The following is a 27,785-nucleotide window of genomic DNA, read 5'->3' as shown; positions in this document are numbered from 1 at the left end:
TATTGAGCTTGGCCTGTGATGTGATTAAGCTACTTGCAGTGTTTGATCCGGTGGACCTTGGTTTTATGACTTGTGGGGCATTACTCCTCACCTCCCTATGGAGGCTGGACACTCATGAGTCCTCTACCCTGTGTCCAGAGATTTCTGAGTTTTCCAGTCTGACAGTGGGAAGAGGCACTGCTCCTGACGCCAGTGAGCCCTGATTCTTGACACTATTCCCTCTGATTCTTCTCGATGAGTCTTGCCCTCTCTCAGGTAGTTGCCTCGCGGACATGCACTGCTCAGGACCTGCTTTGAGGGGGCACCTTTTCAGAATGCCGGGGCTCTTCTCTCCAGTACTTTGTTCTGCAAACTCTGGCTTCCTTGGTCTTACCGGGCCTCAGCCGCATTCTTGCAACTCATGGGGTATGCAGGCTCCCCTTTGGTCCACCCTCCTCCTGCACAGCCTGGAAACTCTCTCAAAGCATTAAGCCGGGGCAGCCATAGGCCTCATTTGTTTCCTGTCTGATATCACTGTTCATTATTTGATGTCCAATTTCTTGAAAACCATTGTTTTGTGTATTTTGTCTGAGTTTCTTGTTTCATGCAGGGTAAATCCTGTCCCTCTTACTCCACCTTGTTCTGAAGCAGAAGTCCTCCTCTCCTTGCCTTTTGGAAGGCGTGGCTCCCAACTCTGCCTAAGTTATGTGTTTCCCTGCCTCCCTGTACCCTGCAGTTTTTCTGATTGCTCCTCTGCTGCTGCCCACCCTTACAGGGTGGGTCTCCTGCTAGGGTTTATGCCAGGCTCTTTAGGGCAGTCCCCCTGTTCACTCTCACGCCCACAGTCTTCATTTCTATCTATGCTGACCTCTTTCTATCTTGAAGCCAGACTAGAGCCCCAAGCTGCAACTGCTCACTCTGCAGTACCCACTTGAATGCCCCACAGGCACATTAAATACAACCCATCCAAAACCCAGCTCACCATCCTCCCTCAGAGCTACTGTCTCTCCAGAACTTGTTTCCACAAATAGCACTGCCATCACCAGGCCAGAGACCTAGGAGGCAGCCTTGCACCTCCTTCTGGCTCATTCCCAACTCCTGTCATCACTAAGGACTGTCAGTTCTACCTCTTGAACATCTCTGATCTCTAATCATCTCGGCTGCACACCAGCCACCACTGCTCTCAGCCACCCACTCAGACACCTTTCCTTGGAGGATGACCAGTGTAAAACTACTCAAATGTACGTCTAACCATGGCATCCCCTGTAGGACCTGCCTGTGGCCTCCTGTGTGCTAGATAAGACTCCAGACGCCTTCTTGGGACAACTGAAGCCCTTGATTATCTGGCCCTTGATTAAATCTTGGACCTCTTGCCCAGAGCCCCTTTTCCAGTATAGGTTCTCACTTGCCAGAGGCCTGGAGAGCTGGGTTGTAACTGCCTGGCTAATTAAACCACCTCTTCAGGAGAATGCCTGTCCTCTGACGCTGGAGATTTTGCCTCCCACTACCCTGTCCTGAGCCCAACACAGAGCATGTGAAGCCAGGGCTGCGGTGGGTGGGTGTAAGAGGCTGGACCTGGGGTCAAAAAAGGTGGTTCCCCTCCTCACTGCAGTGTCAGCTTGCACAAAGCACTTCCAGCCTCAGGTGCCCCATATGTAAAATGGGTGCAATCATCCATCCTCTCCTCAATAATATAGCACAGATTTGCCTTTGTCAACCAGCGCGCTATAACTTGGTTTCTTCTACCGCATTTGCCCAATGATGGAAATGGTGCCCTGCTCAAAAGCAGGGGCCCGACACGGGGGAGCGCGGCGTCCAGTCCAGGGCACAAAACGTCAGGAAGATTAGCTCTCGCTGTGACAGAAGGGGGCCTTCCTGCAGGCTAGCCGGGTACCACCCAGAGGCCTGCAGGCTCCAGCGGGGCCCGCCCTCCAGCGGGGCCCGCCCCCAGAATTGGGCCCGCCCCCATCACGTGACTTCCGGGACAGGACGCAGCGCCCTGCTACTGGCAGTCGTGCTGGACGTCACCCGGAGCGCCGCCTCTGCCCACGTCTAATCCGAGAAGCCAAGGACGCGCTGCAGCGGAGGTCCCCCTGCGGGTCCTAGTCTCTCGGCGCCCGCCAACCCCAGCCCCAGCCCTGCGACCTGGTCCGATAGCGCAGGGCGCGCTCCCGACACCCGCCGCGGCCAGGTAGGTCGGGTTCGGGCCGGCGTGGGGGCTTCCCCCGCGCGAGGACGGGACTGGACCTCGGGTCGCCACTCAGATCGCACCGCCGGGCGCTCGTGAGCGTCCACTGAATGCAGGGGACCTAGCCGAGCACGTAGGGAAACCGAGGGGCTGGCCGGTCGTGATGCGTGGGGACTGACGGTGGGACGCTGTCCCAGGTGCACACTTGTGTGCTGTTTCCCCCTCACGTCGCTGCATCCTTTGCCTGGGTTGGAAGAGCTCAGGCTTTGCTGCAGAGATGGAACGAACAGCTGATGCGCCAGGGCCACGTTCTGAAGGTGAAGGCTCATCTGAAGGCCTCAGGGCCCCTTTCTGTAAAACGGGGCGCACTGTCTGAGGGGATTATGGTAGGACCAGCGAGAACCTGCATGTGCAGTTCCCGTGGGAAGGGCACAGTCAGTGTGGGGTGGGGGTTATCTTGGAGAGCAGGTGAGCAGCCAGCCTTATCCCAGAGGCGGCAGGCAGCCAGCAGGTTCCCCTGAGCGTGGCTGAGAGAGGCAGAGTGTCTGGGCATGGAGGACCCTGCTTCTCACCACAGTTTTATGGGCTATAAAGTGCCCTAGGCGGGGTGGGCTAAAGCTACATTATGCTGCGTGTACACCACCTGGTTTCTGAACCAAAAACTTCAGTGTCACCTGGACATGGATTGAAGCCCCAGCTCTTTCCCCTCCTTGGGAACGTGGGTAATCCCTTAACCTCTCTAACTCTTATTTACATCTGTAAAATGGGCTAACAATACCTACCTGCCACGATTTTGAAAATGAATCAGACATTGTGGATAAAGCCCTTAAATGAGACCTGGCATTCAGTGGGAGTGATTACTGTTGTATTTTAGCGTTGGAGTGTCAGCACTTTGGCTAGACCAACCTTTATCGGTGGCAGATTGGGCTTACGGTATATAAGACAGGAGGGCAGGAGGCTTGAAGCTCCATTTTTCTGGTCAGACTCATTGGCCAGCACAGCAGTTAGATCAGTTACCTGGGTTTATGTGTCTCTAACTGAACAAGGCCGATTTAATCTTTAGATGAGGACCAGGAGTCTGGGACTAACCTCCACGTACCTGAGCAGAAAGGGCCGAATTTACAAGCAAGGAGCCAGGTAGGGGAGGGACTGTTCGGAGGTCAGACTTAGATTAGAAACAGAACAAAAGGGATTTCTCTTTGAGTGAACTGGAACTTGAAACAGGGTTTGAGCCCTGTTGGAACCTTCTAGGTGATTTGAAGAAGGAGGGCACAGCCATGCCTCCTGAGGTCGACAATCACCAAGCTTTCCCTCGTAGTGAAAAGTCAGCCCCTGCTTCAGGCATTTGTTCATTCAACAGAGAATAGCTGAGAGCCTCCGCGTGCCAGGCACAGTGGACAGGCAGCAACCTTGGTTCACCCACAGGCCATGCTATTCACCGTGAGAGAGGTGAGGCCCCAGAGCGGAGAGGAGACAGCCTGGTGGGGTCTGCAGCCTTTTCCCTCAGGCAGCCTGGGCTCCAGCAGGAAAAACGAAGCATTTACTGTCTGGAGAGGCGGGTGGGGGCAGCTCCTGGAAGGCTGGAGCAGGGGGATTGTGGTTTGGTAATGGGAGCAGCGGGGAGCATTTTAAGTGGGAGGGTAACAACCAAATTGTCATTTAAAGAATTGCTTATGGCAGGTGTGAAGTCATTTTTCCCAGCCGTCATTTGCTTATGGTGAGCCCCACTCTTATCTAATTCCTAGTCCTGCTCATCTTAGCCCAGCCCAGCCCAGCATCACTTCCTAAGAAACTAGACAAAGCCCTGCCCCGGGCAATCAGACCAGCAGGGAGCTCTTCTGCAAGGGAGCAGGGCAGCCCCAGCTTTCCTTTCTCACCTGTTTTACTGAAGAACCTTAGAAATCTTATATGACAGGGGCTTCCATTTATAAAGGGGTGATTATCCAAGGTCACAAAACCTCTTCACACTGCCTTGGTCACACTTGCAGGACCCTTGATTGTCACAGCAGGAGTCCCATTGCTGAATCCTATCCATTGTTAACATCTCTTTTCCTGTGAGCAGAATGGCAGGGCTGAGTATGTCTGACTAGACTGTTTGCCTCAGTGGTGCAGGTACAGTGCACGATTTCAGAAAGCACTGGTTGAAGGGAGGCTGGATTCCCTGGCACCTAGCTCAGGGCCTCACATGAAGTAGTTGCTCCTCTAGAAATGTTTCATTATGTGCATTGAATTGAGCAAAACCCACCTTATGAAGCACAGAGGGTGAAATAACTTACAAATCCAGACCGCTTTCGTGTGGTGTGCCAGAACTTGGGGGCTGGAACTCGAGGGACATTGGGATCCTGACGATGGCTCCCAGCCCCCTCTGTACCCTGTGACCCACTGTTTTCTCCATAGACTGATGCTGCTCTCTGCTAGAAGAAGGCTGCTCACGGCTCTGCTGCAGGCTCAGCGCTGGCCCTTTCAACCCTCCAGAGACATGAGACTGGTGCAGTTCCAGGCCCCCCACCTGACCGGACCTCACCTGGGCCTGGAGTCAGGGAATGGCGGAGGGGTCATCAACCTCAATGCCTTTGACCCCACACTGCCCAAGACCATGGTAGAGTTCCTGGAGCAGGGAGAGTCCACTCTCTCAGTGGCGAGAAGGTAAATCAGCAGGCAGTATCACCCTGTGTTGGTTGCCCTGGGAAACAGAACCAGCAGGTAGCTCTTTTGCAGGGAAGTAGGGTAGCCTGAGCTTTCTTTTCTCACCTGTTCTTTTAGTAAATAAAGATTCTTAGAAGTCTTATCTGACAGCAGCCGCAGTGTTTAGTGGGGTCCAGGAAGGGTGATTATCCAAAGACCACCAACTCCACTTCATCACAACTTCCCTGGGGGTGAAGTTGCTGCCTGCCCGGGAGGGGTGGGACCCAGGATCCTAAGTAGCATCTTGAGAAGTTGGAGGAGTGATTGGACTCTTGGCTGCTTAGGGAAAAGAGGATTGCATGGAGGTTTTCTTGGGTTTGGGCTAGATTAGATGGTGACTTCCCTGAAGCGGAGGAGCCCTGTGGCATTTGGTCTAAAGCACATGTGTCAAACACAAGGCCCGCGGGCCAAATCCAGCCCGCCAGGCCTTGCAATGTGGCCTGCACCGCGCTGTCAGTTTATGACATTGTCAGTTTATGACTGTTCAGTAAACCATTCGGCCCGCGATTTAGGCTGGATTTTAGATTTTGGCCCTTTCTCTGATTGAGTTCGACACCCCTAGTCTAAAGGTATTGGTGAACAGTAACGACCACTTTGAGATATCGTTTTACCTATTAAACTGGTGAAAATACAAATGTTTGACAATACACAGTGTTGGTAAAAGTATGTTTCCCAAAATTCATCTCCCAAGATTGGAACCTATTTTGTATTCATCAATAGGGAATTGAGTGTGTCTCTATAGTGCAGTAGTATGTAGCCATAATAAACTGTTATGGTGAGATCTTTAAAATGTATATTTTAGTAAGGTGTATAAAGAGTGCTATCATTAGTATAAAATGACAAGAGGAGAATAATAGAATAGCTGTGAAGAGCTGCATAGGACACTGTATATCTCCAAGGCTACAGCGGGGTGAAGAGGAGAAAGGGTAGAAGAAAGACCTTCCCAGTTACTCCCATCTGCACCTTCTGAATTCCTTTACGTGGACATGTATTGCCTGATGGGGGGAAGGAAATCCACATTGGATAAATATGAAACCATGCTCTGATGTCAAAGACAATAGCTGGCCTTGATTTTCACACTGACTCTGATGGTTGATAGATCTAAAAAATATAGACAGCAAAACCTGCAGCTGAGGAAGGTTCTCCCCAGCATGCCCAGGACTGCCAGCCTGCTCCCATCCGGCCCCTCTCTCCTGCTCTGGTCTCTGCAGAGCCCTGGCTGCCCAACTGCCAGTCTTGCCACGGTCAGAGGTGGCCTTCCTGGCTCCAGTCACACGGCCAGACAAGGTGGTGTGTGTGGGCATGAATTACGCGGACCACTGCAAGGAACAGAACGTGCCTGTGCCCAAGGAGCCCATCATCTTCAGCAAGTTTGGCAGCTCCATCGTGGGGCCCTACGATGAGGTCATCCTCCCACCTGAGAGCCAGGTGGGTGCCTCCCCATGGCCCTCTCAAGTCCCTGGGGCCCATCACAGAGGCGCAGCACCCAGCTTACAGGAGCCACCTATAGTGCGTTAAACAGAAACTAGAGATTATAGAGTAATAAGACTGGCCTCATAAAAAAAATTAATAGAAGAGAACTTTGTTATTTCTATTTGGATTACAAAAGTAATATACTTTCATCATAGGCACTTATAAAATTTAGCATGCACCTTCTAAGAATAAGGACAATGTCCTATGTAACCATAATACCTGTATCACAACCAAGAATATTGTCATGAATAACCTCTGATACGAAGTCCAACTGGGAGGTGACTTTCAATTTGGGTACTGCTTTGTTGTTTGCTGACCCAGGATCAAACAAGGTCACACACTGCGTTTGGTTATGTCTCTTTGGGACCTGCAATCTACAGCTCCACAGGAATCAATCCATGGGCTTTTTCTCCAAGAGCCAGTTAGTAAATATTGGAGTTTGAAGCCAGTAGTGTCTGTTGCAATAGTTCAACTTTGCCACTGCGGTGTGAACACAGTCACAGCTGATACATAAATGAATGAACGTGGCTGTGTTCCAGGAAAGCTTTATCTACAGAAACAGTCAGCAACCTTGGTTCACCCGCAGGCCATGCTTTGCTGACCTCTTTCTCTGCCCAACAGCCTACTGCTGTTTTCTTTCTTTCTTTCTTTCTTTTTTTTTTAATATGTTTTTATTGATTTCAGAGAGGAAGGGAGATATAGGAACATCAATGATGACTCATTGATCAGCCGCCTCGTATACATCCATTGGGGATTGAGCCTGCAACCTGGGCATCAAACCGGGATTTCTTGGTTCATAGGTGAACGCTCAACCACTAGCCACCTTGGCCGAGCCCATTTTCTATCTGTTGTGACACAAGTTGTCTCACCATGTCCTATGGTCTGGACTTATCTGATTGTGCTTCATGATCAGATCTAGGTTAAACATTTTTGTCAAGAGTTCTACACAAACGTCTCAGTCCATTTGGGCTACCATAACAAAATATACTGGGTGGCTTATAAACAAGACATTTATTTTTCACAGCTCTGGAGACTGAAGTGCAAGATCAAGGCACTGATAAATTTGGTGTCTGGGAAGGCCAATTCTTGGTTCCTAGATGTCTTTTCCTGTGCTCTCACATGTAAAAAAAGACAGGGAGCTCTCTGGGGGCTCTTATAAAGGCATAATCCTCATGGGGGCTCTGCCCTCATGACAATCACCTTCCAAAGACCACACCTCCGAATACCATCACATTGAGGGGTAGGTGTCGAGACATGAATTTGGAGGGACACAAACATGCAGTGTATAGCACAGATGTTGTGTCCTCACACTGCGTCCCACTGGGAGACTCCTGTCAGATGCTTAGTTTGATCACTTGGTTTACTGGCTGTTCATTAGGTGCATTTCTGTGGTACTCAGCAATCTAGTTGTTTGAGACCAGCGACTATCTTAATGCCCCACTGTTTTCATCTAAAGATTCCCTGGTCATCCTTACCTTACTCTAATGCACTGGGGGTTAAAATGGGATTTTTTTTCCACCATGCCTTCTATTCTTTATTAGCTGGCATTCTGTGAACAAGGTGCCTCCTTTTTTTTCTTCTTTTTTTTTTTTTTTAAACTCTATTCCTTTAGTATTATAAATTTCTGATTTTTATTTTTATCCAACATTTTGTAATCCATCACTTACAGTCCTTTTTACATGCAAATGATCTGTTTGGCCAGTGGGGGGTTCAAGTTGGCCTGCAGCCCCATCACTTTTTGAGCACTTGCTTGCTTTCTAAGATAGCACGGGCTCATTAGTATATTAGACCTGGAATTAGCCATTTCCCCAAGGAACCTGGTTCTTTCTAGTGGGGTGCGATGCTAGAGATCAAAGTCAGTGTCAGGTATACTCATAGTAGCTCTGGACCATTCAAAAGAGCAGCCAGTTTAAAACATTAGATTGTGTTTTTTTTAATAGCACTTTGCTAAAATTGGAAAGGCTGATTGTTTTCATTTTCTGTGGCCTGTATATTTTTGGTAATTGTTTATTCAAGCTTTTTGCCCACCTTAATGCATGAGTTAATGCATTAATGCACTAGAATGGTGCCTGGCACACAGTAGGATTAGCTATCATTACTTGGTATCCATCCTTTTTTGGAAGTATTAAGAATGACTTTTAAGAAATATATGTATTTTTATTAATTTCAGAGAAGGGAGAGGGAAAGAGAAACATCAATGATGAGAGATAATCATTGATTGGAGCCTCCTGCATGACTCCTACTGGGATCAAGCCCATAACCCAGGCATATGGCCTGACCAGGAATCAAACTGTGACCTCCTGGTTCATAGGTCAATGCTCAACCACTGAGCCACACCAACCAGGCAAGAATGACTTATAAATCCAGTCCCCAGACCAGTGTTGCTCTTCTAGTCACCATGGGAACTGTACCTGTATTAGTGGTGTTGCCTGTTGTTGCCCAATGTTTATGGGTGTACAAATCACACCCACTACCACTCTGGTTCATTTTATGACTGTCTGCCAGCAGCTGACCCCACTGGTGGGGGCCCAGACCCCAAGATATGCGTGCAGCCCCTCAGCACTGAGAGGCCCAGAGCCAGGTGGTTTATGCTCCTTTCCCACTGCAGGAGGTGGACTGGGAAGTGGAGCTGGCCGTGGTCATTGGGAAGAAAGGCAAGCACATCAAGGTGAGGTTGAGTGGGTGGTACCCACTATCCTGGCCTTAGGAAGCCGTCAGCTTGGGCACCTGCCTTGTTCCTTGCCTAACACTTTTGGTGAGCTCTGGCTACTAGCGTGGGATAAAGGTTTTGTTATGGGGGCTAGTGTCACTGTTACCTTATCTCTAATCTGGCCAAATCCCCTGCCCCCATAGGCCACAGATGCCATGGCTTATGTGGCTGGCTTCACTGTGGCACATGACGTAAGTGCTCGTGATTGGCAAATGAAACGCAATGGAAGGCAGTGGCTGCTGGGAAAAACCTTTGACACTTTCTGCCCCCTGGGTCCTGCTTTGGTGACCAAGGACAGTATAGCAGGTAGGTCTCTGACAGTGCCTATGATAACGCATCTTGCTCTGCTCAGATATGTCAGAGCAAAGAAATAGCAACGCTCAGGAAGTGGGAGTGTGGGACAGTTCAATGTGGAGCCCCCCCTCCCCAGCTGCCTTTCACTGATTCCCTACAGAGCAAGTCTCAACCTGGGCTCAGTGGACCTTCCACATCCCCTCACCCTCTAGAGGACCACAGCCATAGAGGTGGTGAATCTGCATTCGTCAAGTGAATTATAGGAAACAGTGTTCCCCTCATGGTGGTTAAGCTCTCCCTAGCTGCCATCTGGGAGTCTAGACTGGAAGGAAGCAAAACTGGCCCTTGAGCATCACAGAGAATGGCTGTCACAAAGCCCATGCATTTTTTATCAGGGAGACAAGACCAACAGGACCCTGCCCAGCCACTGTGGCCAGGGCAACACTGGCTACCAGCAGCAAGGGCACCAGGTGCCGGGAAGAAAGGCCATGATGCAAAGGGCAAAGCATGGCATTTGGATAGGGGTGTGTCCAGGGGGTCAGCCGTCAATCAACCGTGAAGTCAGACTGTGTTCTGTCTGCTCTAAGAGGGTGTATTTGTGAATGTGTGAAACAAAAGACAAAAATGTGATTAGCCAGGACACTTACTGGTGTGCCACCACCTGCTAGTCAGGTACCAGAGGTTCACTGCCCTGTTCCTGCAGTTTCCTTTTTGCATTACAGGTGCTGAGTCTTTATTGTCAGTCGTTGCTATGGATAGACGTCCTTCTTTTAAGGCAAAATTGCCATTTTTTCCTCACCCTGGAGGGTCTGGGACACATTCAGGTGGGGTTGAGGAAAAGCAGGAAGAGGTCCAAGGTGTGTTTTGTGCATTTCAGATCCACACAACTTAAAGATCTGCTGCCGGGTGAATGGGGAGGTGGTCCAGAGCAGCAACACCAATCAGATGGTGTTTAAGACAGAAGAGCTGATAGCCTGGGTCTCCCAGTAAGTGAGATGAAGCCCTGTCCTACACAGCTACCTGCAGCTGAGCCCTCCATCCCTGGTCTCACCTGGCCCTTTTGCTTGCCCCAGGTTCGTCACCCTTTACCCCGGGGACATCATCTTGACGGGTACCCCCCCAGGTGTTGGTGTATTCAGGAAACCTCCTGTCTTTCTCAAGGTAGGTTGGCCAAAAGGAGGAACGGGAGGACCCAGAGGCCTGACAGGCATGGCTCAGGCTTGAGAAGCCCAGGCCTGTGTATGTGTGTGTAGATTTGTGTGTGTCAGACTAAGGTCTACAACCTGGCGACCACTCCATTGCAGAAGGGCGATGAAGTCCAGTGTGAGATTGAAGAATTGGGTGTCCTTATCAACAAGGTGGTGTGATGGCTCCTGCTGAAGGTCCTGGACTTAAGATAGAGGTGGGCATCCACTCTCACTGTACAGGGCAAGGCCCAGTGCTTGCCCCCTCAAGGCTCCTCATCTAGGTAGAGGGGGCATCTCTCCTCTTCAATAAACTTCTCAGACTAAGTCAGTAGCTTGGCTTCTGCCTGTCTTTTATGATTTGTTTCAGGGAGCAAGATAAGGACATTGCCATGGGGTGCTGAAGGAGAGAAGACACTACATACCCCAAAACACACTGCTGGGCTTGGAAAGAGGACCTGTCCAGCCCAGTCCTCTCCTTTATTACACCAAAGGATGGAGAAAGCAAGAGGCAGCGAGAGACAATCGAACCTCAATGATTTTACGGGCAGCCTCTGGCTCCAGGGCTCGGTGTATACTGGGGCTGAGAAGTCTCAGCACAGGCTTAACCACAGTTCTAGCCACAGATGAATTGCTGGATAAACTGTTCCAGCTTCTCCTGATTGTCCTGGCTGGCAAATGTAGGGGACAGGTGGAGCATGGGGCCTGCAGGGCTGGGCGTCTGCTGCAGCACCTATGCCATGGAGAAAGAGTGTGAACACTCACCATGCAGTGAGACCTCTGGCCCCTTAGGCCATAGGGTTTGAACACAATGCAGCCTCTTACACCATCCCCAGTACCCCACCCGGGAGTGGAATAAAGAGGTAGTCTGGGAGACCAAGGACAGGGAAACCATCCCATCTCCAACTCCTGCCTGTTCTTGGGAGATCGTGGGGAAGACCCAGAGTGGGCATAGGTGGGCTTCCCTGAGCAGCTCTATCAAGATGGAGGGAGAGGGGATAGGAGGAGGAGGTGAGACTGGCCCCGCTCACCCCCAAGTCTCTGAAGGTCCAGACAGCTTTGATGGCGAGACTTGGGTCCGCACACTCTGGTGGAAGAAAGAAGCTGAGCTTGAGTGAGTACAGAGAGATTTTGGCATAGGCTTCTCTTGTCGAAAGAAGGAACCACCCAAGGCAGGACTCAGATTGCACCTAAAGGCCTTTCTACTGTAGCCCTCCTTCCTGGAGTGGGGCTGTCACTGCCCAGTAGAGGGCAGCAACCACCAGCAAGCCCCTGCCTCCTAGGCACCACCTGGCTGCTTGGGACTCACCGAAGAACCCGTCCTCCTGGGCAGTGGCCTGCAGGAACTGGAACAGCTGCTCCACGTAGCCTGACACTGTGGGGCAGAGGAGACTCAGGCCTGGCACAGGCACAGCCTGAGCTCTCAGCCCCTCCCTAAGGAAGTCCAGGAGAGTTTGGGCCTCACCCGTGTCAGGCAGCCGGCCCTGGTGGAGAAAGGTGGCAGCCTGTGCGAAGGCCTTGAGCAGCGGGTTAAGCAGGCGGCACAGGAAGAGGAAGAAGTCGGGGCAGCGAGACTGCTGACTGAGCTGGAGGGGACAGACCAGGTCAGGGCAGCTCCCACGGTCTCCCCTGCCTCCTTCCCCAATGGCTTCTCCCAACGTACCCTGAAGTACCGGCCCTCAGCCTCCTCGAAGTCGTCACTGTCACTATCAGTAAAGTCCCCACTCGGTTTCCACAGCAGCTTGGCCCTCAAACGCCGTCGGCCTGTGTCACAAGCCTGCCGGGAGCCTGGGGTCTGGGAGCCGGAGGAGCCATTGGTCTGTCAGGCTGGCCAAGATTCAGCCCCGAGCCCCCGGATCAAGTACATGGCCGACCAGGCACTTGAGGAAAATCAGTAAAAGCAGACCTAGGGAACTCAGGAGGCCTCTGCGGGCCACACAAGACCTGCTGAGCCAACTTGCAGGGTGAGAGGAATAGGCACCCACCCTCAAGGTCCACAGCCCTGTGGATAAGAAATGGGGCAGGAGGAGTGCAGAGACCCTCAGCGGTACCACTGTGCAACCCTGTCATGATAGCTACATGGGCCCAGTGCTGGTACGGCCCACCAAGTCCCACGGCACAGAACAGCAGAGGCAGGGGCTCAGTCTTCAGTGGCCCTACCTACCTCCTCAGCGACCAGAAGCCCACACTGGATGAGACGGTCCAGCACCTCCTGACAGTAGCAGTAGGAAGATTGGCAAGGCTGGGGAGAAAGGCATCAGGTAGCCTTAGGAGAGCCAGAAAGGGCTGAAGGGCAGGGGTGGGGCAGGCACAGCCCCTCCTATCACTGAAGGGGTGCCAGGCCCGAGGGGGCAGTGGGAGGCCTGACCTGCAGCAGCAGCATGTCCTGTGGCAGCAAGTGCAGCAGCAGCAGGACCTGGCGGTACAGCTCATTCTGGCCCAGCAGCTCGATGCCCTGCAGCTCCCAGGGCCCCTCTGGTGGCACTTTGCTTGCCAGCAATGCCCGAACTGCACAGGCTGGGGAGGGGGGCAGGCATGAGGAAGGAAGCCATTCCCTAATCTGACACCCCACCCATCCCTGAGCCCTCAGGACTCACCACCCAGGGCCTCATTGAGGAAAGCAGGCAGCAGCTGGGCGCTCAGGCGTGCCAAGTGCATGAGGCCTGGGCCGGGCCGAGTGACCACCAGCAAGTCCCCCTGGTGGATGCGCAGCAGAGCCACGTGCGCCCGCAGCAGGCTCAGTGTGTGCCGCACCAGGCACCGCAGCTGACCTGAGAAGCCCACGTCAAAGCCACGCAGCAGCGTTTCCTCTGTCAGCCAGGAGAACTCCCCCAGCAGCTGCGACAGGTACACACCCTGGTGGGCAGTACCAGGGCTGAGCAGCAAGGTCACATCCCTTCCCCAGCCATCCCTCATCTTCCCATCACACTGCCTACCTTCTGGTGCTTAAACAGCAGCAGCGTCGCCATAATGGCCGTGCTCATCACCGCAGAGCTTGCCACACTGGCTGTAGCGGGGGTGGGGGATACTGGTCAGGAGCTTAGGTCCAGCAGCTGGTTCCATCACCCAATGTTTGGGCCAAGAACAGTCCTCCCCTGCTTCCCTGGCAGCAGCCTGCCTCCCCAACAACTCTACCCCAGGGAGTTGTAGGCACCTTCCCAGTGGAGAGCTGGCATTACTAAGAGTATTCTGAGACAGGCCTGGAGCCAGGGACCTTCCCTGCCTGTAGGCCTACCTACAAACCCAGTGTCTGCCAGAGGCGCACCTAAGAAGACAGTAGTAATGACCATTTTATTAAGAGTCCCTCTGTGTCAGGCACTGTGTTAAGTCCCTCACATGCATTATTCCAGTCAGTGACCCATTTATAGTGCAGATCAGAGAGGTGAAGTGGTGAGCTTGAGACAGGGCCAGGGTGACCTTGGATCCAGGCATCTGCCCTCTGCACAACCCATACTCTGCAGCTCAGGCAGCCATCTGTGGGCACTCACTAGGGGCTCCCTCATGTTCTCCCTGGTTGCTTCACTCCTCCTCACGTATCCCAAGTGGGCCACACATGAGGGAGGGTCAGGTACAGAAACCCACTTGGAATGGAGGGCCCCTAAGACCTGCTGACCCAGAGAGAAGGAACAGCGCAGGACCCTCCCCAGTTGCCCAGACCTAGTTCCCCTCACCGTTCAGGGTGTGACGGCTCAGCCTCCTGACCAGGAGCTGGTCTTCTTCCTTGAGGGCCAGAAGGGGCCCAGTTATTGGGGTCCACTCCTGCTCCTTCTCAGTGTCGGGGACGACAGTACTGGGACAGAGACAGATCACAGGATGAAGGAGCCAACCTAAAGGCAGTCTTGGGGAAACCCAGAGCTTTCTCCAAATGGTGTTTCCCCAGCTCAGCTCCAGGGCAGGATGGCTCCCCAGCCCTTTCTAGCCCTGCCATTTCGCACACTGAGATTAGAGGTGAGGAGGGGTGTGAGGCTCTGTTCTAGATGACCCAGAGTATCTGATGAGAGGAGGCCGGAGCTGGCGATGTCTATGGGTAGGAGTTGAAGGACTGCTTGCTGTGCCCCTGAGAGCCACACCTTCCCCTGCTGCTACCCCTACCTTTGGCCCAGCACAATGGGCTGCAGCAGCTGCTCCATGGTCTGCCTGCTGCCCCAGCAGCTTCTCGAATTGGTGGTGTATTCCTGCCCAGAACATGACTCTCAGGTGGCCTATCTGCCCACCAAACACCTGCACAAGTCCACGGAGGAAGGTGAAACTATCCCTGTAGTGGCCCTGAGGGCCAAGCTGCCAGAAGCCCCATGCAGACCACAGATCCTCCCAATTTTGCCCAGCAGACATCATACCTGCAGGGAGAAAGGCTGGGCCAAGTGCACACGGGCACAGACCTGGGGGCCGCAGCCCCAGCCTCGCAGGCTACGTAGGACAGCCAGAGCTCCTGTCCACAGCCCCAGTGGGGCCGTGGCCTGCAGGAAGAAAGGGGCTAAGGGAGCTGGCTCGCCTGGTGCAATGCTCTCTGCTCAACTTTATCTTGCAATCTGGTACATGACCATGACCTCTCCAAGCTCATGTTCTCATTCATGAAACATGAGAAATCCCTCCCTAGCAGGGTCTTTTGTGTAAGAAAAGAGGATTTCTGTATCAGCAGGGCAGGTGCCACAGGATGACTGTAGGGGGATAATTCCTTTGCACCTCCCTGACCCTCGCCCCGGGGGGCACTCAGCCATAGGACATAATACACTGTGCCTCCTCTCTGGAGTAGGTGTCCACTTGGAGTTCCAAGTGGCAGGAGGGTCTCACATGGTGTGTATCACATACATCTGGAGCCAGGTCATAGGTGACGGCCACCGGCACCAGCATAGCATCTTGGACAACACCCATCTGGACTGCCTGCACCACCAGTCCCAGCCAGGCCTGGCCCAGGGCCGACAGCCAAGGCCCCTGGGTCCCAGGGAGCTCTTCCAGGAAGATAAGCAGGGGCTGCCTACTGACCAGCAGCTGCTCCACAACCTGGAAGGGATGGGGAGGTGGTAGCAGAGGCAGGTGTCAAGGCCAGAGCAGCAATAGGCACTGATACCCTGGCCTGAGCCCCAAACACAGGATACACTGGAGGCACTCACCGCTTGGACCACAGCCCTTGCAAGAACCCCTTCGGAGCTGTCCAGGGAGAGGTTGGCCTCTGGGGGCAGGAAAAGCGCCCCAAGCTTCCTCAGCAGAGCTCTGTGGGGTACAAGGCGGACAGAGTCTGATGAGGGAAGGGACCAAGCAGGAGGCTAGGAAGAGCCTCAGCCCTCCCAGGGCAGCCTGGCTCCTGTCTGAACATGCTCAAGTCAGGCACGGCCTCAGAAACCATAGCTGACCATCTGAGCCCACAGGCTGAACCCGTAGAAGGTTGTGAACAAAGAGGCCAGGAAGAGGGCCTGGGGGGAGCTGCTGCAGCACAGCCCATCCCCATCCCCACACCCCGTGCATGTCTGGGGCACAAAGCTTTTACCTGAGAACGGGGGAGCAGGCACATGGGTCCCAAGCCACACGGACCACGCCCAAGCCCTGGGAAAGCAGGACAAAGGGCAGCAGGATCCCATCCACAAGTGACTTGTGGGTAGAAAGAAGGACGAGCGGTGAGCCCTGCTTGGGGAGAGTCAGAGGGAAGTGCCAACCCACCTCCACCCTCATTATGCAGGGAGCTGAAACCAGCCACAGAGTGACAAAGGGTTCAGCTGGGTAGTTCTTCCTTGGAGCACATTTCCCAAAAGGAGAGGAGCTCTGTCGACAACTTTTAAGGAAACACACTCATGTAATGATTGTAAAGACCATGATGAAAAGGTATTAGAGGAAGCCCCCTGGAGCAGAGCTTGAGACACGAAGAGATGGCCATCAAAGAGCAACGGAGGTAGGTGGGACTACCCCTGCAGTGGCTCTGAGGGTCAAGCTGCCAGAAGCCTCATGTAGCAAAAAACTGTATCCAAAACACCAGGCAGTGGGGCTGATCCTGACTAAGGGCTCGGCCTAGCTCTGCTCCTGCCATCCCATCCCATCCCATCCCATCCCATTGTGGGGAGGGCTTACCGTCTGGGAGGCCTTGTGGACCATCTTCAGGTGGCCCTTGTGGAGCTGCACGTTCAGAAAGAGGCAGTTCAGGAACCGCAGAACCACCCAGCTGAACAGCCTGGAGAGCAGCGAGGCCCAGTCTGAGGTGTGGCTCGCACTGCCCACGATGCAAGGCCCCTCAGCATCTCAGAAGGCCTCCAGTACTGACCCCACTTTACAGAAGAGGAACGTGAGGCTCAGAGAGATTACAGGAACTGCTGAGTGGTAGAGAAAGCTAAGAAGAACTGGACTGGCAGGTGGGCCCACGGTCCATGCCTGTGAGATGCTGACACTCCCCCAGGAAGACTTCATGGTGCAGCTGCTTCTCATCAGCTTCAGAGCATCTCCCTGCCCCAGTATACCCCAAAGGAGATTAGAGAACTAAGACTCACTCCAGGAATAGCCTGGCCGGCTCTTTGCAAACTGCTGGGAAACTGAAATAAAAAGGGAGGAGTTTGTGACGAGAAGGAAAAGGGATAGTTGAAGAGGACTGGCTTAAAATGAGGGTGGAAGCATAGCCTGAAGATGTGGTGCACAAGCATCATGTCCTCATTTGATGCAACAAGATGGAGCAACAAATGACAGCAGGTCAGGCTGAGAAAGACAGTCTGGATGGGAGCCTGTGCCCCTTGCAGAACTGCACTCAGAAGGAAGCAAGGCCACACAGTGTGTTCTTCTCTATCAATGTTTGGCTGCTCAGTACAGAGAAGGCAGGTACCTGGGTTCAAACAGAAGTGATTGTGCCCAGTGACTCCTTCACAGGAGTGCTATCATCATGAGGAGTCCTGGAATTGAAGCTGCACCAGGAGCAGCTGATAGTGTAAAGGTGGCCAAGTCAAGGGACTGGACATCTCAACAAAGTCAAAAGAATTTTCATGTGGAGGGCTAGTCAGTCACCAACCTCTTCTACTTTCTATTCTTCCCCAATTAACTTTTCAGTTCTGGCAGGACAGCTGAATCTGACACACACTTCCCTGCACTCTTTTTTCCTCCATAACTCATTCATCCCCTGACTTTAACCATCATCCGTGTGCTAAAGCTTTGTGAATGTACATCCCTGGTCTCAGCCCTCTTCTGAGCTCCAGACTCACATAAACAAATGCCTCATGTCAGGTGTCTGAAACTCTGTATCCAAAACATCCTTTGTGGGCCAAACTCACTCCTCCCAAACCCAACCCTCCACCCACACCACCAAGTACTTGGCCAGAAAATGGCTCTCCCATGAGTTCTCCCTTTCCCCTCACTGTCCCAACCAGACCTCCAATCTACATATCACTGAGTCCTATTAGTTTCAGATTGGTCTCTCAGTCCATTTTTCCAACATCTACTATCACCCCCCAATCCAAGCCATCACCATGTCTCTACTGGACTAACAAAACAGCTTCCAAGACAGTTTTCTGATCTCTAGATCTCAATCTTGTTGTCATTCCCCACTTTCCATTAGTTGTCACTGCACTTAGAAATCAATAAAACTTCCTGTATGGCCCTGTGTATCTGGTCCCTTCTACCTCTGATTTCATCTTCAACAGCTCACTGCCAGCTTCCAGCTACCACAGCTTCATGAGCAACCCCGGCTCTTTTCTGTGGCCTCAGCTCATGCTCTTCCCTCTAGTGGGACTGTTCCTCCCATTCTGGTACCCCTTCCTCCAAGGCTGGCTCCCTTTCCCCCTTTCATGCCTGGCTTACAGGTCTCTTATGCCTCCAGGTTCTCTGAGCCCCAGGACTTATCCTGTTCTTGCAGCATATGTTTCTCTGTTCACTCTGACATGTGTACCCTTTCATTCCCTCTGGAACAACACTGTATCTAAAAGGAGCCCAAAGTGCAAATGAAAGTGAGAGGGAGCAGGTGATGACAGCAGGATGAATTCAGGAGGGAGCATGGACGCCTATAAGACGGGGGAACCAGTCACCATTGGCTGTCTCCCTCTCTCCACGGAAACCTGACCTGGCAAGAGGTGAAAAGTTGGAGGTGGGTACTGGAATCTGGGCTACAACCAGAGGCTCCTGAGTGACCCCAAGATTCCCAACCCAGGACAGTAAACACCCAGGCCAGCAGTGATGAGAAACTGGGCTGGAAACTGGGGGCTGGCTCAGATCAAAGCCCCATCCTATATCCAACTGGTCCCACCACGGAGCCAGCTGTCCTCAAAAGGCCTGTTTCCAGAACAGGGGCTCCCTCAGGCCCCTGGTAAACATACCACCTGGCTCCCCAGTGGGGAGGCCGGTCCTTCCCCAAGCCCAGTCAACACTCACTCCCCAAAAGGGCAGAGCCCAGCCTAGGGACAATGTCCCTCAGCACAGTTACCTGAGCAGGAAGGGGCGAGGCGGGGCCTGGATGTGACCCAGGATGCGCTGCACCTCTTTCTTCACAGGGCTGGGCCCCTGGCCTTCCCCAGCTCCTCCTGGAGCCCTCCCTGCGATGACATCCTGTACCCTATGGTGTGGAGGGTGTGGTTTCAGGCTGGGGCATGCCTAAGGGCTCTCAGGTCACTTCCCTCAGCCCCAGGGCATAGCTTCAGACCTGGGCAAGCTAACACTCTAGAAGCCAGCCCTCTCAACCACCCTTCAAGGATCCCAGTAGTGGCAGCCCGACTCCAGTCCCTGCTCCTCACCCAGTGCTTTCCATGACTTTCTGTGAGGCATCCCAGCAGGGGGGTACGTGCTGCTCCAGGGACCACAAGAAATAGCAGAGCCTCCGAACCAGCCAGCCCCGAAACCTGAACACAGCCCCAGAAGCGAGAGGAAGACCTTTCAGAGGGCTTACCCTGAAAGATCTTCCTCCCACTAAGGCCCACAGAGGGTAGTCCATCAGGAAAGAATCACACCCAGTCCCATGGCCAGGGAACACCTGAGTTTGGCTTATCACAGAGCAGGATAAGGAAACACCTGCTCATCTGTGCCCCATTCCCACCCACTCCCCACTGAGTGGAGTACAGGTTCAGGGCCTGACACATAGTGGGCAGCCCATAAATACTAATAGAAGGAGCCACAGGTGTTTCTGCAGTTCCCTGCCTTTCCTGCTGTGGGTATGGAGTAAAGGGTAGGGGTCCTTCTTTCCCATTGGATGAAGAAAATGACACCACAAGCAGGGCCCTAGCAGTCCCACACCTCAGGGCCTCCCCACCCCTGGCTGTGATTACCTGGTGTTCTCCTCCTTTACCAGGATCACATTGCAGAAGCCCAGATCCATTATGCTTCTGTGGAAGAGGGACTCCTGCCCGAGAGAGGCAGGAATGGCATGTGTTTGGGGGGGCTTTGCAAACTGGCAAAGGAAAGCCCCTGCTCTGTCTCTTGCAGTCTCTGCCTGATGGACTATCATGTCTACCAGGAAACAGGGCTGTAGAACAGCATTTCCCAAAAGATCCTGATGCTCACTCAGGAAAAAGGGTTCTGCGGTCAAAGTGGAAGCGCTGTATTCTCTACAGCAGTGCCCTCCTGCAGAGTGGCATATTCAAGTATCTGAGAAGGTCTCTCGTCTACAGCAAAGAACATTCATGTAGCCTGGATCTCCACTAGAATTGTGGGTTCCATAAGCACCAGCACATGAGGTGCTTATGGAGTAGGACTTTAAGGCTGTGCTGAGTGTTGGGCAGGTCCCCCAAATTGAACAACAGGACTGTGCAGGCATGGTCAGATCCTAGCTCTCTGACCACACCCTATCCTCTTCAGGTGCCTCGGCACTTCTCCACCCAACTCTCCCAGGCCTGCGAGCCAGCCCCAGGCCAACACCACCACCAGCACCAGTGCTTCCATCCCCTCCAAGACAAGAACAAAGGCATGGGCAGGGAGGGCCAAACCTGGAAGGACATAAGGGAACCCCAGCCAAGCTACCTCAAGCTCCCCAGGCTGGGGCCCAGCCCTACACTACTCACCCAGCTCTTGGGGGTGCAGGTCTGGCAGCAGCGACCCACAAAGGGGCGATATTTCCCAAGGAATGGAGTGACAGCCTCCAGCTTCATCCCCAAGCCTGAGGACAACGGGCTAGTCTGGAAAGTGGCCACAGGGAGAGGTGAAAAGACTCAAAGTCCTTGGCAGAAGGAGGGAGGCTCTAAGAATGAGGTGCACAGGAGGGGAGGGGAGAGGGCAGAAGGTGTTCTGGGAATGGAAGGGGCCATACTACCTCCCGGCCGTTCTGACTATTGCTCTGCTGAGTTCGGAGTCTGGTTCCCAACATGGTGTCCATGGGGAGTTAGGGGGACTGTAAGATCTGAGAGCCAGCCACTTCTGCCTCTCTTCTTCTCACCACAGCAAACTGACCTGGGGAGAGATGGAAGGATAGAGGGGGTACTGGAGTCTGAGCCACAACCTGGAAGTCCTGAGGTGACCACCAAATTTCCAACATTGGGATAGAGAGACAACATCCAGGCCAGCAGTGGTGAGAAACTGGGCTGGACGCTGACTTAGACCAAAGCCATGCCCTTTACTCCACTGGTCTCACCACAGAGCCAGCTTTCCTCAAAAAGTCTCAGTGCCCAGATCAGAGCCATCTGAGGGTTAACATATGGAGGCCAGTTGTCTTATCATCAACACCCACCCTGCCATATCCCAGCACAGATGAGGGCTATACTGGAGATTCAGACCCCTTCTGTGCAGAGGGAAAGAACAAGGCAGGAAGGAGTTATGAGACTGCCAAAGAGGAAAAGACTATGGTGGCAAAAGACATGAGGTGCTGCTCTTCTCTTCCACACCAGAAGGTGGCACTTCACCTACTCAACCCTTACAGGAATGTGGGCCAGGTACTACGTGGGGGATAGCTGGGGAGTCAGAACACAGAGAAATACCACACAGATCTAATGCTCTTATTGGAAACAAGACATATTTTTCTGCAATCCATCCTCTCATATAGCACTCTAAGTAGACAATCCCACTGGGTTTCTCCTCAGCCGCTCCTTCCCATAATATTCCCCTGAACTAACAAATATCTATTCCATAAAGCAGCACTGAATCCCTCCTGGCCCTGAAATTCCGCCCTAAAACCCCCTCTACCCTGACCTCTCACCATGTCCCTGCTGGGTAGGCTGGGCCAGTTATTTATGCTATCCCTGCCCCACCACACACTGCACATGCCCATGAGATGTGCCTTCTCCCTTCCCACCAAATTCTGCCCATGGCTCTAACTCCATGATGCTTCCAGATCAGCCTTTAGGACAGGGGGTGGGGAATGCCAGGCCCGTGAAATCATTTGGTCTGGCCTTGCCAAGGCATTAGGGATGAGTTAATGAAATTTTTGACCCAATACAGCAAGCTAATTTTTAAGTTGATAGTTTTGTATGGCTTACAAATGATGTTATAAACATCCAAATGGCCCTTGGCAGAAAAAAGGTTCCCCACCCCTGCTCTAGGGTTTTCCTCTCCTCCTTGCAAGGCTGGGAACCTCCAGAGCTGAGATGTCACTTCCTCTCATCATCCGAAAGTGTCCTGTGGCCAGGGCTTTGACGGACTCATCTCTGCCTAGCAGTCTGCCCTGCACAGATGAGGGACCCAGGAAGTGCGAAATGACTGGCTGTAATTTCCTCTGTGTCTCCCCCTCTCCCAATTAGCACTGTTTAAAACCAGGAAGCCAGGTGGTACCAGGGTCACGATTCCTGCAGTGCAGGAACTCTGGTAGACTCATCCCAAATGCACCTCCTACTTTGAAAATGTTCTCACAGCCCCATTCACAGACACTTGGCACAGGGAGCTCTCAAGCCAGGCCTGCAATCTGGGGAATTCTGCTTCTTGGCAAGGAGGTTGCTGTCCGCCCCGCCCCAGACCACCTCACTCAGAATCTAAACCCACTAGATCGGTGCTAACCACAAAGGGGCCAGAAAGAACAAAAGACAGGGCCAGGGATAACTCCCATTTGCCAACTGCGTCCACTACTTAGCACACTCCATCCAGAGGTCAGTTCTGGGATATATCTTCCTAGCACCTGAGCCCCCCCCAATTGGGGATCTGTGTCAGTCAGTGGCTCCTACGTGGATACCCCCTCCTGAGGTGGCAAGGGGCAATCCTGAGGGCCAAATGCAGTCCATGTGCCTACTTGCTGCACACAATATTCTGAAACATGGCGATAAAACTAGAGAGCTTGTGAGGTTAAGAATCCTGGTTTCCAGCTGCTGCTGTTGAAGAAAAAAGCCCTGAGACCGGGCCTCTGAGGCCGGTGGCACACAGGCCTTCAGCTGGCAGGACCCCTGGGCCCAGGCAGCAGGGCCCGCCACACCAGTCCCACCTGCTGCCTGCTACCCCTTCCCCCCAGCCCCCCCACCCCCCAAGTTTGAAGCCTTCTATCAAAGGATGACATCCCAATCTGCTCCCTACAAAGCAGCATGATTTGAACGTGACCTCTTCACCCTTAGGCCCCGGCCCCGTGGCCCTCAGAACCTGGTCCCTCGCCAGGCACATGGCGCGTGCTCCCTGCTCAGCCAGAGTCTGCGGAGAGGGGGCTCTCTCTCTCCCTCTCCCTCCCTCCCTCCCTCCCTCCCTCTCTCTCACTCTCTCTCTCTCTCTCTCTCTCTCTCTCTCTCTCTCTCTCTCTCTCTCTCTCACAGACACACACACACACATCTCTGTCTAGGGTGACACACACACACACACCTCTGTCTAGGGTGACCATAGGCCAGGCCCCTGCGCAGCGGTGTCGCCAGTGTGGCCTCACATCATGGCGGCGGGAGGACTCGCTGCCTAGCAGGCACCTCAGGGCCACGGCTCCTCCACCCCCAACCCCGCCCCAAGGTCGCCCAGGCGGCTCCTGAAGCGGAAAAGACCCTGGACGATCCCAGGCCCAGCCTGGCCCGGCCCGGCCCAGCATCGACTCCAGGTTCTTACCTCACACCCGCGACCCAACTCCCGCCAGAACCGCAGCCTCCCGGGAGGCCTAGGCCCTAGGGCGTGACCTGGAGGCTCTGCGCGCCTTCTGGGAGGCAGCTCTGAGAGCCAATGGGAAGGCGCGCTGGGCCCTAAGCCCCGCCCCCACCCAGCGTGCTGCTTGGCCATGTGACCCGGCCCAGGGCGGGCTGGGCGGGGCTGACTGTGCACCCGCCCCTGGCGTGGCCCTGAGTGCCTGTCGGCATGCTGGGTCCCCAGGGCTGGACGAGGGCAGCCAGGTTCTAACGAAAGCGTTTCCAGGCTACCAAGCCGCCAAGCTGGAGTTTAGGTTCTACAAAATTCCGAGTTAGGGACATTTAGAAAAGACTGAAGATCTAAATGATCGCCAGAAACTAGTTTTGGGCCGTGAAAAACAAATCAAGCAGTACTACCCTGTGACATTTCCTTTGCTAATTAGAACTCCAGATTACAGTCAGGGACAAGCTGCAGTCACGAGGTGCCCGGGTTTCAGCTAGTCCTAGGACCAATGTGTCTACATCCCTGTGGTTATTTGATTAATACCTGACTCCTACCTCAGCCTTAAGCTCTGGGTGAACAAGCGCTTGCATCTTTCCATTGTTCCCAGCACCTGCAGGGGACCAGCAAGCCACACAGACTACCAAAGAGGGAATGACTGATTTGTTCCCACCCAGCCACGTGTGTAATGAGTGCACTTTAAATGCCAGAGAATCCCACTGCATGAACAAAGGCACAGCGGAACCTGGCTGGGCCCCACAGTACAAGGCGGATTCACATTCCTCCCTCTTCTCTAACACACCACCCTCGTGTGACTGCCTCCACCCTTCCTCTCCAGGGTGTAGCCATATTTCCCTTTTTTATTCCACTCTGTCTATCTACCCAGGCTGTATATCAGTGTCCACCCACTGTGACCCACGTTTGCAATGTTCTTTTAGCACTTGCAGTATCCATTTTGTCCCCCTCTTATCTTTCTTTGTGTCATAATACACTGCCCACAAATAAACCCCGAGATGGTGAAGCTCAGAAACAAAAACACCTTTATTTTGAAGTTGTAAGTTGCCTCCTAAGAGTACAGACTAGAATTTAGCCAATATCTCTTTGCTCTATGAACTCCATGTGGAGAGGCAGTGAGGTTTTGCAGTTGTCAGTAGGGAGATTTGATGCTGAGAAGTCATCTGAAGACAGATGCTTCAAACGTGACAGTTGGACAGATTGGGATGGCAGAGACCAGTCTGACATCTAGTAGAGTTCTGTCCTCTGTTTTTGTTTTTGTTTTGTTTTGTTTTTTAAGAAATATGTGTAATTTTTGTTTGTTGCAGTTTAGATCACCTTTCAGACCTGGATCTGCTACCAAGGAGGGTTGGCCTAATATATAATATCAATTCTCCCTAAATTTATAACTTCACTGTAATCCTAATAAAAATTCCAGCTACATGGACTTATTTTGAAATGTGTGAGGGAGAAAGGCCTACAGAACCCCACCCTCCTCCCCAGACATTCAGACACACAATGACATTGTTTTAAAACCCCCAGTATGGTGCTAGTGGAAGAATGGACAACCCACTGGGTCAGTATGGAGAGTTCAGAGATGGATCCTGGCTATAGGGGAGTTTAGGGACAATAAAAAATACATCACAAATTAGTGAGGAAAGAGTTGTTCTTACTGGGGAAACTGGCTTTATAGAAAAAAGCCACAATGTAATTTCATACAAGATGGGTGCTGAGAAGGTGGATTAAAAAGTCAAGATGGCACAGGCTGGTGTGACTCAGAGTGCCAGACAAGGGCATGCACCTGGGAATGATTCTGGCCCCGGTCAGGGCACGTGAAGGAGACACCCAATCAATGTGTCTCACCTCAATGTTTCTCTTTCTTCCATTCCCTCCCTCCCGGTCTCTCTAAAACTCAATGGAAAAAAATATCCTCAGGTGAGGATAATAATAGGGGGAAAAAAGAGTCAATCTGAATGGTTAAATTATAACATTGGTAGAAAATAACATAGAGGGGAACATTTTTGAGACCTAGAGGGAGGAAAAGATTTCTTAGACAAACTATCAGAGCACAATTCATTATACAAAAAGAAAGAAAGAAAGAAAGAAAGAAAGAAAGAAAGAAAGAGAAAATGGGGAGGGGAGGATTTATTATGTCAACATTAAAGCTATTTGTTCCAAATGACACATGACAAAATGAAGGAAGATATATGCATAGTCTAAAATTTACAAGATTAGTCGAGTATCAATATACAGGAATTCCTACAAATTAATAAGAAAAATAAATGGACAAAGGTTATTAGCAGGCAATTCTTGTAAGAAATACATGAGGAGATGGCCAAAGTCATTAGTAGAGAAATGCAGATTGTAATAATAAGATACTTGAACAGACTTTTCTCCAAAGAAGACATACAAATGTCAATAAGCACATGAAAAAGTGCTCAACATCACTACTCATTAAGGAAATTAAAAACAATCAAACAAACAAGCAAAAAACACAGCAAGATACTAACTCACACCCATTAGGATGGCTACTGTAAAAAACAAACAAACAAAAAACCCCAGAAAATAATGTGTAGGTGAGGATTGGAGAATCTGGAACCCTTGTGCACTGTTGGGAATTAAAATGGTGCAGCCATTAAAATATATATATATATATATATATATATATATATATTCCTCAAAAATCTAAGAATAGAATTATCACCTGGCTCAGGAATTCCTCTTTGGGGTATATAACCCCAAAGAATTGAAAGCAGGATCTCAAAGATATATTTGTATTCCCAGGTTCTTAAGAGCACTATTCATAATAGCCAAAAAATGGATGAAACCCAAGTGTCCACTGACTGATGAATGGCATACAAAATGTGATAATGGAATATTATTCAGTCTTAAAAAGGAAGGACATTTTGACACACACTATAACACGGATGAGCCTTGAGGACATTATGCTAAATGAAATAAACCAGTCACTGAAACACAAATACTATCAGTATGAGACATAAAATAATTCAATTCATAAAAAAAAAAAAAGTAGAATGGTGGTTACCAGCGATAGAGGAAGGGAGAAATGGCAAGTTAGTGTTTAATGGGTACAGAGTTTCAGTCTTGCAAGATGAAGAAGTTCTGGAGATGGATGGTGATTATGGCTGCATGACAGTGTGAATGTACTTACTATCACTGAACTGTACACTTAAAAGTGGTTAAGATGGTAAGTTTTATGTTATGTATATTTTACCACAATTTTAAAAACAACAACAAGATATCACATTATAGCTATGTGATAGGCAGAATTCTAAGATGAGCCCCAGTGCCCATGTCCCTATATAATAATCTCCTTGAGTATGCAGGACCTGTAACTTGCTTCTAATCAATAGAATTTAACAAAAGTTATGGGAACCACCTCTGATTAGGTTACAATTTATGGAAAAGATGATACGAATTTTCTGATGTAATTAGAACCCTTAATGGTTGACCTTAAGTTAATCAAAGTGGAGATTAACTTAGGTGGGCCTTACCTAATCAGGTGAGCCCCTTTGAAAAGGATGTAGAGGTCAGAGACTCTCCTGCTGACCCGGGAGAAGCAAGTCACCTTGAGTTTTACAGCTACGGAGAGACAAATTCTGCCAACAAATGGAGACAGCCTGGACGTGGCTCTTTCTCAAATCAAGCCTCTGATAACAAGGCTGATGCCTTGATTGCAGTTTGAGCAGAGGACCCAGCTATGCTGTGCCAATTCCTGGTCCACAAAAAAAAAAAGAAAAAAAAATGGGAGATAAAAACTGGGTGTCATTTTTAGCTACTCGGTTTGTGGTAACTTGTTACCCAGCAGTAGATTACTAATGCAATCTGCAAAGCAGGACAAACCTAGCTGGATAAAGACAAGTGTTGGTGTTGAGTGGAGATGCTGCTGACAGCGCTGCTTATGCGAAGGTACAGCAGTGCGGTCACTGTGGGCGTAGTGAGCCTATAGTACACACCCCCACACCCCTGCAACTCCATAACCAGGTAGAGACACAAACAGAACTGACAGTTCCATGGGACATGCCTTTCACTGTGATCACTGCAGAGTTCTTTATGGTGGTGAGGGGCAGAAGCCATTGGAAGCAATTTAGGGATCCATCTCAGGGCTAATGGGAAGAATGAGAATGGGTCACAGCATGGAGAATGATGTAGCAGCTAGGAAAGCAACAGGGATGGGTCTTACAAGGATGATGAGTTTAAAAAAAATAAAGAAAGTAAGAAACAACATGAGAATAAAAATACTACCATTTGCAGAAACAAAAACCACCTAAAGATACTATTCATTTTGCAGGAGCACATATAAGGGGGGAAAAGACTTGTTAGCTCATTGCCTATGCAGAGGAAGGGATGGGAG

General features: G+C 51.5%; 2 protein-coding genes across 2 annotated transcripts in view; one reads left to right on the top strand and one right to left on the bottom strand.

The window, feature by feature from the left end:
- Positions 1–1,940: 1,940 nt before the first annotated feature.
- Positions 1,941–10,844, top strand: LOC311630864 (oxaloacetate tautomerase FAHD2A, mitochondrial). Its single transcript, XM_084900360.1, has 8 exons — positions 1,941–2,170; positions 4,565–4,813; positions 6,064–6,280; positions 8,934–8,993; positions 9,179–9,341; positions 10,207–10,315; positions 10,403–10,490; positions 10,634–10,844. Exons 2-8 carry the CDS (start codon positions 4,569–4,571, stop codon positions 10,694–10,696), a joined length of 945 nt encoding a protein of 314 aa, XP_084756486.1. The 5' UTR covers positions 1,941–2,170; positions 4,565–4,568; the 3' UTR covers positions 10,697–10,844.
- A 183-nt stretch (positions 10,845–11,027) lies between these two features.
- Positions 11,028–27,785, bottom strand: part of LOC311630874 (glycerol-3-phosphate acyltransferase 2, mitochondrial-like) — a 64,638-nt gene continuing 47,880 nt past the window's right edge. Inside the window, exons 2-22 of the mRNA XM_084900374.1 lie at positions 20,715–20,851; positions 20,467–20,580; positions 19,735–19,808; positions 19,207–19,311; positions 18,900–19,028; positions 16,574–16,673; positions 15,999–16,132; positions 15,625–15,724; positions 15,323–15,514; positions 14,851–14,970; positions 14,606–14,688; positions 14,185–14,303; positions 13,450–13,520; positions 13,111–13,369; positions 12,882–13,030; positions 12,678–12,755; positions 12,177–12,308; positions 11,979–12,099; positions 11,823–11,888; positions 11,545–11,600; positions 11,028–11,246 (exon numbers count right to left, since the gene is read on the bottom strand). Coding sequence (XP_084756500.1) covers positions 11,130–11,246; positions 11,545–11,600; positions 11,823–11,888; positions 11,979–12,099; positions 12,177–12,308; positions 12,678–12,755; positions 12,882–13,030; positions 13,111–13,369; positions 13,450–13,520; positions 14,185–14,303; positions 14,606–14,688; positions 14,851–14,970; positions 15,323–15,514; positions 15,625–15,724; positions 15,999–16,132; positions 16,574–16,673; positions 18,900–19,028; positions 19,207–19,311; positions 19,735–19,808; positions 20,467–20,580; positions 20,715–20,777 — 2,382 coding nt within the window. The 5' untranslated portion in view covers positions 20,778–20,851 and the 3' untranslated portion in view covers positions 11,028–11,129. The remainder of the gene's footprint in view (positions 11,247–11,544; positions 11,601–11,822; positions 11,889–11,978; positions 12,100–12,176; positions 12,309–12,677; positions 12,756–12,881; positions 13,031–13,110; positions 13,370–13,449; positions 13,521–14,184; positions 14,304–14,605; positions 14,689–14,850; positions 14,971–15,322; positions 15,515–15,624; positions 15,725–15,998; positions 16,133–16,573; positions 16,674–18,899; positions 19,029–19,206; positions 19,312–19,734; positions 19,809–20,466; positions 20,581–20,714; positions 20,852–27,785) is intronic.

The sequence above is a fragment of the Pipistrellus hanaki genome (genome assembly GCF_964339955.1).
Source record: "Pipistrellus hanaki genome assembly, chromosome: 12".
Lineage (NCBI taxonomy): Eukaryota > Metazoa > Chordata > Mammalia > Chiroptera > Vespertilionidae > Pipistrellus > Pipistrellus hanaki.
Note: the sequence above shows the minus strand (reverse complement) of the source record. Positions and strands in the feature narration are given on the sequence as shown.